Genomic DNA, 8809 nt, shown 5'->3' on the forward strand with positions numbered 1-8809 from the left:
GGTCCTCTGGCTTCTCGGCAGCTGCATGAGTGACCTGGGGCCGACGCTGGAGTAAGGGAGGGTATTACCCGCCACGCACTTGGATCGCTCTGGCCAGGAGATGCCAGTGCAAAGAGCCCAAGGCCCAGGGGGCCGGTAGAGCTACACACTGATTGTCCGGCAACTGCTTTCAGTTGAATTTAAACATTCACGCCCCACGAAGTCTCTGCCTGACGAGGACCTAAATCATAGGGGAGAAGGGTCAAAAACCAACATATCTGGGGAAGGCTTTTCCTGATTGTTTTTTTCCTCTGTACAAACCCTAGGCACAAGGACCCAGAGAGGCTCAGTACAAGGGTGTGATTCCCAGCATGCCCTAGGGCTGGCGGAAGGGCCGTGTACCGTATGCTGCCAACTCCACCACTAGGTGGCGCCCTCAGCAGCCATGTCCTGGCTCGTTTCGAAATACAGCGTCTCGGATGCCAAATGTCTCTGAAACAACAAATGCGTCTTGTCTCCCTGCCACCCACTTGCCCTTCTCAGGCCCCTAGCCCCAGCTCAGCTGCCTCCTCTGGCCGACCATCGGGCTCCACATGAGATCAAGTCTCTGGTGGCCTTTTTCCGCCCCCATTTTGTCGCTCCCAGTACTTTCTGGCTCGGGTGGCAAGAGCAATACACGTGAGCCGGTGAAGCTGTTCCTGAGGCCAAGAAGCCGCCACTGGCGGGGCCTGACCAGGGATAGAGTCCAAGAAGTGCATAAAGTGCAAGTTCTGGGCATCAGCCCTGGGTAGTGGGTGGAGGTAAAGGTGGGGAGGCCGCAAGGGATTCTGAATAACAGGCTGGGGCTGGGCAGGGCTTGGGGGGAGGAGGGGGCTGGAGAATAGACTGGGGTGCTGGGCAAGAGCCTGGAGGGGTAACAGGCAAGGATGGGCAGGGCCTTGGGGAGGAGGGGTCAGGTAACAGACTGGGGAGCTGGGGTTGAGCAGGGCCCCAGCAGGGGGCGGTAATAGGCTGCGATGGGCAGGGCTACGGGAAGGGGGCGGGGGTCAAGTAACAGGCTAGGCTAATGGCCTGGGGGAAGGGGTTCAGGAAACAGACAAGGGCACAGCTTCTGGGCCTGGGGGATCTGGGGCTGGCGTTCTCCGGTGGGTTTAGCTGATCGCTCACATGCAGTTTGCGGCTAGCTCCCTGTGTCTCTTTCGCACGGCAGAGCCCTCTGGGCGCTCTTACCTGTCCGCGGGGGAAATGCTCTTTCAGAGCAGGGCAGCCCCCCAGACAGCAGACAGGCGAGCGTGCCCTGGAGGCGGGGCCCAGCTGCCGTACCCACTGGAGCTGCCAGGCTGGGAACGCCTCCCGCCCTACGACGTCTTCCCTTTGCTCTTCTTTGTGTTCGTCTCCTTCTGCTTCTCCTCCGCCGCTTTCTTCTTCTCCTCCTTCAGCTCCTTGTACTTCCACTTGGGTGGCTCCAGCAGGTTCTTGTTCTTCCTCGACCGCCGCAGCTTCTCCTTCCTGCAGGCCGGCGGGGAGGAGGCCTTGACCAGCTTGATTTTGGGGACCTGCCCCCCGGGGAAGACGCTGTTCCTGCGCAGCAGCCGCAGGGGGAAGAAGCTCAGCAGGCCGGTGGTGCTCTGGTACGGCACCAGGACGCGGAACTCCGATGCAGCCTGGCTGTTGCAGGAGGACGAGCCGGGCTCGGACTTGGTCTCAGGATCTGGCCTGTACTCCTTGAGGATCTCCGGCACTGATAGCCTCTGCTTGCCCACCTCTGGCGGGCTCCCGGGGCAGATGGTTTGGCAGGCAGTGGTCACAAAGGGGCTGGCCAGGCACGTGGTCATCCGCACCATGTGGTCCATCACCCCGTCGGCCTCGGGATCGTGGGGGAAATTGAGGCTGAAGGCGGAGCAAATCTTTTCCATCAGCCTCTCGCATCTGGATTTACTGGCCAGCGCCTTGGCCACCAGCTCGGGCAGTGCCGGCCACTCGGGCCGGTACCGGTCACTGAACTGCTCAGCTCGGGGGCGCTGCAGGATGCTCCGGATCTGCACGATGGTCTCAAAGCGCCCGGTCAGACCTGCCCACTCCCGGGCTGTCTTCTGCCGGACAGGATCCACCGCCGCCAGGTCAGCTCCTGAGACCACAGGAGGGAGAGAAAGGGCCTGTGATAAAACCTGAGCCGCTTGGACGTGTGGCTGCGAGAGCCTGGGTCAGAGCCCAGGAGTCTCCTTGTTCCAAGCCGCCTCATCGCAGGCCTTACGGATGGGAAGAGGCTTCTGGGGCTAAAGTGAAGCTGTGAAAAAACCCTCCCATTGCTGACCGGAGGCCATGTGAACTAGTGCACAGTGCTCCGAGCAGAGACTCAGGAGGCCTGGGCTCCGCTGTCAGCTCGGTCACTGGCCTGCTAAGTGACCACGGGCCACCTCCCTGCCTCGGTTTCCCCATCTGTAAAACGAGGTTAACGAGCTTGCCCGGGTTGTAAAGCACGTTGAGATCTGCGGCTGGAGTGTGGGATGGGCACTAGATGGCAGCAAAGAACGTGGAGCTCCCACACACTTGTGCTCCCTGCTTAGAAAGAGCCCCCCGGGGAGAGGCCATGGGCCTGTCTACGCAGCCGTGGAAGGTGCGATGGCAGCCAGTGTGGACGTGCTCACGTTAGCTGTAAGCGATCTGGCACAGAATCAGGCCCGTACGCAGGGTGTGTGTGAAGGGTGTGAATTCACCCCCCATCGTCCGCTAAGTAAGCATGCTCCGGCCAGCTAGGGGAAAGCAGGAGCGGCGCGTTGCCTGAGTCTCCCTCCCCCGTGCTCTGGCCGGCCGGGGGAAGGCTGGGGCTGATTTCCCTGCTTACTTTGGGGGACCTTGGGGGGTACATTCACACCCTTGTAGTCCACATTTACAAAAAAGTCCCCCCCCCAAAAAAAAATGCGTACGGGCCTGAGAATCATCCTGAAGCTCAGCGCCATGGTCCAGGCTCCCCTGCTATTGCTACCCAAGTGACGTGAATTAATTTTGCTCATTTGGGTACATCTCGGCCATCAGTGTAGACCTCCTCCCTCGGGCTGTGGACTCCACCCCATGCCGCGGGTTTCAGAGCCTGGCCTTGAGCCGGAGCCCAAACAACTACACGGCCATTTCAGCTCTGCCGCGTGTGCCCGAGTCAGCTGATCCAGGCTCTGCGGGTTGCCGCCTCAGGGCTTTTTTTACAGTGTAGACGTAACCTACCGGGCTAGCTGAGGCCCACCCTGTACGCCTCCTTTCGGAATAACCTTGATTGGCTGCATCCAGGTCACATTCGGCGTCTTGTCTCCCTCGGATTTTACGTGGCGGGGGTGATCTACGTGAAAGCACCTTCTGGCCACGAAGACGTAGCCGACGGAAAACGTGGCTTTGACCCACGTGAAAATCGTAGGGCAGACGAGGCTGCTGTCAGTTTTAAAGTGAGTTCCCCAGTAACCCTACGAGGGGCGGGGCTAAGTTAAAGTGTGAACGTTACAATTACGTTACTGGGATTCTCAAACGAGTCAAAAACCTTTTTCCCTAAGCGAGGGCCTGGTCCAGCAATTCCCTGAAACTATGTCTATACTGCTTCCTTCTTGCGCAAAATCCTATGCAAATGAAGCACGGATTAGCATATTGCCACACTTCATTTTCATAATTAATTAGGGGCCGTTTTTGCACAAGAGGAAGAACGGCTCTTGCACAAGAGGGGGTTTTTGCGTAAAAAGGAGCCGTCTACACAGCTCCATTTTTCACAAAAACCTCTTGCGCAAAAACAGCCCCTAATTAATTATGCAAAACGAAGCACGACAATAAAGCTAATCCATTCTTTATTTGCATAAGCTTTTGAGCAAGAAGGAAGCAGTATAGACGTAGCCTGAGAAAACAACGCACCTGCCATGAGCAGTGCAGTGACGCACTCCTTCCGCCCCTGCACTGCCGCCTTCATCAGCGCCGTCAGGCCCCGCACATCCCTCTTCTCGATCTCCAGCAGGGGGTAGTAGTTCAGGAGATAGTTAACGATCGTGATGTGTCCTGGACAGTCAGAGAGAGAGAAGCCGCGTTAGAGTTTCAGAACATCGCCAGAAGTGACTATGGCGCGCCCACTCAGGAAAGGCTGCATGCATTAGCGGGGTGCCTGGGCCGTGTGTTTCTGGAGGCACCAGTGCGGGGCATGCACCAGAGTGATTGTGGGTGGAGTTCACTTTTTAAAAAACTAGGAAACACGTAGTTAATGCATCAGGCCCTGTGCGGGTAAACCAGGAGAGAGTCCAAGCATATCCCTTCTCGCACTGTTGGAAAAGCTGCCCGTTTAGTAGCAAGGGCTGTGTCTATACCAGCGGTGCGCAACCCATGGGTGTCTTCTGGGAGGGTCACAGCGCCAGGCCGGCTGCCATTTTTTTTCCTGGCACATGGTGGGGGCAGGAGGAGTGGCAGGTGAGCGAAGTGGCATTTAAAGGGGCCACACAAAATTTTCCCGGGGGTTACGCCACGAAAAAGGTTGTGCACCACTGGTCTAGACTGCAGGCTTCTTATGGAAGAAGCTTTTCCAAAAGAGATCTTCCGAAAGAAAGAGGTTTACCATTGTCAGAAAACCCCCTCACTTCTTTTGATTTTTTTTCCAAATTTGTGGACATAAGTGAAGTTTTTTCAGAAAAAACGCTGTTTTTCCAAAAAAACCTCTGTAGTGTGGACGTACCCGAGGTGGGAATGTGACATCCTGAGGCCTCGATGTAAGAAGGCCCACACCATACAAAAAGGAATGTATTATTTTCACAGAAAGGAAACTCTAGGAGTCTCTAGGAGACTCTATAAACATGAATGCTTGATATTTTCCCAGGAAAACAAAGGAGGTCCTATAATTTTTTTACATCATGAATAAGGAAAATGATCCTTTCTCTATGAATAAATGAAAAAAAAGTGTGATTAATTTTCTTAGGGAAATACAGAGTTTATCCAGACTATATAACAAAATATATTGACAAATGTTTATTCTGGTTTAAATTTCACTATGAAAGAACAAATTGTTTCTATTTTTCTTTTGTCAACAAGAAATACTTCCTGAAACTGATGGGGAAGTCAACACAAATGTATCCTCCTCAAGATGTATGTGAGCCAAATCCGTAAGGGTATGGATTTAGTGGCCTGCAGCCATGGATAACGCATGAAGCAGAAAGTGGCGTGTGCCCTAAAATATACCACGGTATGTATGTACGGATCGAAAGGAGAATGACCACACTAACACTTAAGAAAAGCAGGAGTGAAGGCGCTATACGACTGAGCATATTAGACCGTACACAGAAGATGGCAGCCTCCCAGCTATTACCAGCATTGGTGGGACCCTATACAGGACATCCCCTATACACGGTGATGCCAGCCGTGGTTTCTGGGGGTTTCTGCAAGCTGTGGTTTCTCCTCTGCTGCAGAGAGGGAGAGTGAAAGGGGTGTTGCATTTTCTATGTCCAGTCACTGCTGTTGAGCTATTTCTTCTTATTTGTCCCAAGCAACTAGTCTGAGGGCCTGGTCTGTCTCTTAGGTAAGAACATAAGGGTGAGAATGAGCAACAAGTTTGAAATGGGACATTATTGGTCATGTTCCCATCATTGGGTAGCTAAGATATACTTGTGGAACTCCCTGCTGCAGGATAACTGGACATTGCCTCTTTGGCTGGCTCTTAATTTCAGTGACTGCTTCATGCTCCTGTATCCTGGGAAGCTCCTGGGTGAAGCTCCAGCATTGGCACACGGCAGCTCCTACCTGCTTGAGCAGCAATCATGAGTGCCGTGTTCCCATCGTTATCCTGGTGGTTGATGTCTAGGTATGGGCATTTGCTCAGCAGGGTCACAATGTCCACGAAGCCCTTGAAGCAGGCCACCATGAGCCCATTCTGGGGAGGAACATTCAGAGCCAGTGTGTCAGTGAACGCCAGCATCTTCCCCACCCTGCCCCTGCACCCCACCCCCATGGCATTTGCCACTGTACCCCGCAGGGTCTCACCTGTCCTCTCCCGTGCTGCCAAAGTGCATGATGGGAAAACAGTTTGCAACACTTGGGAAGTTACTGTGCTAGGGTTCCAGGTTAAGGGTCTGTCCAGTCTGTCTGCTTCCAGGCTGCGCTGGACTGGTGTGTCTAGCGCCCAGGGCTGCTATCCGTCCTCTAGCGGTGGGAACCCTTCCTGCCCCTCCCATGAGGCACCTGGTCAGGACATGGGGTTGGGAAGCGGTGTGGCGTATGGGCTAGGGATGTTACATTAGATTAACTGGCTAATTGAATAGTCGATGCAATTTGCATCGACTATTCGATTAGTCGATAAGGGGGCCTCCACCTTTGAAGTGTAGCAACAGCCCCTGGGTGCTGCGGGGAGCATGGGGCCAGCGGGGGACACAGCAGTGCTCTGCTGTCCCCGTGCTCCCCGTGGTGTTTCAAAGTGGCAGCACCGCATGGAGCCCAGGGTCAGCTGGAGACTCTGAATACCTAGCTGACCCAGGGCTCTATGCGGCGCTGCCACTTTGAAACGCCGCAGGGAGCTCGGTGTCAGGCTCTATGTGGCGTTTCAAAGCGGCAGCGCCGCATGCAGCCTGGGGTCAGTGGGAGAGTCCCCAGCTGGTCCTGGGCTCCACGCGGCACTGCCTCTTTGAAGCTCGCTCCCTCTTCTCCCCCCCGCCCCGGTGCGTCTTTCTGATAGAGGCAGCAAGGGCAGGGGAAGCAGCTAGGCGACTAGTCGTTCACATCCCTAGTATGGGCTGGGGACCAGAGATTCAGGGAGCCACAAAGTCTGTCCAGCAGCTAGGATTCCTCACTGTTAGCCATCCCGGTCTCGCCCCTGGGGAGAGGCCCCCGGCCTCCCCCAGCACGGGAATCCTTACCCTTCCGTTGATATCCAATTCCATGACCTGCTCCGGGCTCACCCCGCATGCCAGCACCTCCTGCAGCAGCTTGGCCTTGTTCCTGGCACAGCTCTGGTAGAAGGTGAGCTCCTGCCCACCATCCGTGGCCGGGGCGGGCTCGTAGCAGGGGTAGACAGAGTCATCGGAGAGGATGCTGCTGGTGTCAGAGAGCTCCGCCTCCTCCTCTTCCTCCTCCTCGTAGTGCAGGTCTGGGTCCGAAGCATCCGGGCTGGACTTCCAGGTCTGCAGCACGCTCTCCTCCACTGCTGTCATCTGTCAAGCGGCCCATTCAGAGGCAGCAGGGCCTGGCGTGGCACCACGTGCCCACCCTGGTCCAGGAGCCTTCTTCCTGCCTGAGAAGGGGCGCCCGGCCCGTTAGGTGCTCGTCACCCGGGGCGATGACTCTGCAACGCAAGGCCAGGTCAGTGAGGCCGGGTCAGGCCCAAGTCCACCTGCCCCATCCAGGGACCGGTTGCTCTGCCGTGAGGCTGGGAGGAGTCCTTGCTTCTCTGGGCTGTTGGCAGAGGCAGCTGGGACTCCGGGCACAAGTAGCTGATGTGGGCACATGGCTCCTTTCGCCCTTGAGACCAAACTGTGACTGGCCCCCTGCCCCTCATCCCCAAGTGGCTCACTGCGCCCTGGTCTACACGAGGGAGTGATTTCGAAATAACAAGCGGCGCGTCCACGCTACCAAGCCGGTTATTCTGAAATAGCGGCTCCTGCTTGTCGTGAGGAATCACGCTTATTTCCAAACTGGTATTCCGGGAGTTATTATTTCACAAGAAGTTAGTTTGAAATAATTTCCTAGCGTAGACAGGCCCTGAGGCCGGGCTCCAGGTGTAGAGCTGGCTGTAAAGTCATCACCTGAGGGCAGCTTGAGGGGTGCCAAGCAGCGCCCCACGCCCCAGCTTCTGGGCCATGTGAACCAAGCATCGAGTCTCCCGTGCCACAGCGGGCCAGAGGGACCCAGCCAGGGCAGGAGGGGAACCTGTGTGCCTCTCCCAAACTGCCCCTTCCATTAGCCTCTTAACCATAATTCCTCCGCTGCCCGGGGCAGAGGGAGAAGGAAGTGCAGCTTGCCCACCCAAGTCCCTGCAGGGCTGGGCCACCACCCCGCTGGTTTTGCTGCACCCCAAAGTCCTCATCCATCCTGTGTCCTGGCAGCGGCAGAGCCCCTGTGCTGCCCCATGTGCACGGGCAGGGGGGGAGAGGGAGGGCGGGTGCCGCACTCCTGGCTGTTCCCCTTGCCCCTACCCGATCCCCACACAGGGAACGTGGCAGCCACAAAGCCCATTTTCCAGGCAGAGTCCAACACTCGAGCAGTAAATTATAGCCCCACATCCAGGTCTCCTCCCTGCTGGGGAAAGGGAGCCGACCCCAGACCACCAGGCCCACCAGCCCCTAAGCCCCACGGGCCTCGCGGGGGGAAGGGGTCTCTGACTGCTGGTCATGCGTGAGAAGGCTCCACCCCCAGCTTGCTGGCGTAATGGGATCATTGTGATCCCTGCAGCCAAGCCTCCCCGGCGGTTCCTATGCCCAGAGCCCTAGTGAGGTGGGGGGGGGGGGGGAGAATACGGGGCACAAAGGGACCCCTGGACCCCTGCTCAGCCCCTAGCACCTTCGCACTAGTCTAGAGAGCGCCGAGCCGGGCGCTGCCGACCACAAACACGCTCCTGCATAAGGATCCCCCATCCCTGCCACCGCCCCCAGAGTGCAACATGCTGACACCTGCCGGGGGGGGGGGGGGGGAGGGGACACGCACAGCCCCTGGCAGGGGGAGATCGGAGTCAGCTGCAGCAGAGGGAGGGTGGCTCCCAGGTGTGCTGGGGGTGGTGGTGGTGGATGCAAAGAGGCCAGGGTGTGTGTGTGTGTGTGTGTGTGTGTGTGTGTGTGTGTGTGTGTACACATAGAGAGCTGAGGTGACAAAGTGCAGGTGCCCCATCTGGGTG

The 8809-nt window shown here is 56.9% G+C and overlaps 1 protein-coding gene across 1 annotated transcript; it reads right to left on the reverse strand.

Moving 5' to 3' along the window:
• Window positions 1–344: 344 nt before the first annotated feature.
• Window positions 345–7240, reverse strand: ANKRD33 (ankyrin repeat domain 33). The gene is made up of 4 exons (XM_006131209.3): window positions 6840–7240; window positions 5731–5860; window positions 3868–4008; window positions 345–2107 (listed from the first exon to the last, which is right to left on the reverse strand). The coding sequence occupies exons 1-4, from the start codon at window positions 7131–7133 to the stop codon at window positions 1338–1340; spliced, it is 1335 nt and encodes a 444-aa protein (XP_006131271.3). The 5' UTR covers window positions 7134–7240; the 3' UTR covers window positions 345–1337.
• Between the last annotated feature and the right edge of the window lie 1569 nt (window positions 7241–8809).

Source organism: Pelodiscus sinensis, chromosome 19, assembly GCF_049634645.1.
Source record: "Pelodiscus sinensis isolate JC-2024 chromosome 19, ASM4963464v1, whole genome shotgun sequence".
NCBI classification, from domain to species: domain Eukaryota; kingdom Metazoa; phylum Chordata; order Testudines; family Trionychidae; genus Pelodiscus; species Pelodiscus sinensis.